Source organism: Penaeus monodon, chromosome 28, assembly GCF_015228065.2.
Source record: "Penaeus monodon isolate SGIC_2016 chromosome 28, NSTDA_Pmon_1, whole genome shotgun sequence".
Lineage (NCBI taxonomy): Eukaryota > Metazoa > Arthropoda > Malacostraca > Decapoda > Penaeidae > Penaeus > Penaeus monodon.
This window is the reverse complement of record NC_051413.1, coordinates 26,852,561-26,852,984: the sequence shown is the minus strand read 5'-3', so window position 1 is coordinate 26,852,984 and position 424 is coordinate 26,852,561. Positions and strand designations below refer to the sequence as shown.

Genomic DNA, 424 nt, shown 5'->3' with positions numbered 1-424 from the left:
AATATCTTTACATTACCTAACTTTATGACTCCATAGACACAGAAGCCATATAATAAACGAGCTAAATTATGTTAATAACAATGTAAACAAAAAGCTGGATGGCTGTAAAAAAAAAAGTGGGGAAGTGTTCATTATATTCCACTATATCTTACGATTAGTAAAACGCTCAAAATAGTATGGTAGAGCCAAGGTGTTCAGTTTTGTACACTTGGGTCTTCCAACTCGTTAAGAAGCATTCGCGGGTCTTGTTTCCAGGGTGAGAATTTAAGAACTTTGCTTCATTTAAGACTAGGAGAAATAAGGACGAAGGTGCAGTCGGACTGACTTCACAAAACAAGGGAAAATGCACACAGATCTTATTGATACGTGTTCGTCGGTACCTGCCGCTCAGCGCCATCCTGAAAAATAGAAAATGAGGGAGAAA

The 424-nt window shown here is 38.0% G+C and overlaps 1 protein-coding gene across 1 annotated transcript in view; it reads right to left on the bottom strand.

Annotated features, from left to right (window-relative positions):
- LOC119591451 (keratin-associated protein 19-2-like) overlaps window positions 1–424 on the bottom strand; it is a gene marked incomplete at its 3' end in the record, with an annotated part of 2,443 nt that continues 2,019 nt past the window's right edge. The window contains 1 exon segment of the mRNA XM_037940190.1: window positions 1–397. Within this exon segment, the coding sequence (XP_037796118.1) occupies window positions 388–397 (10 nt within the window).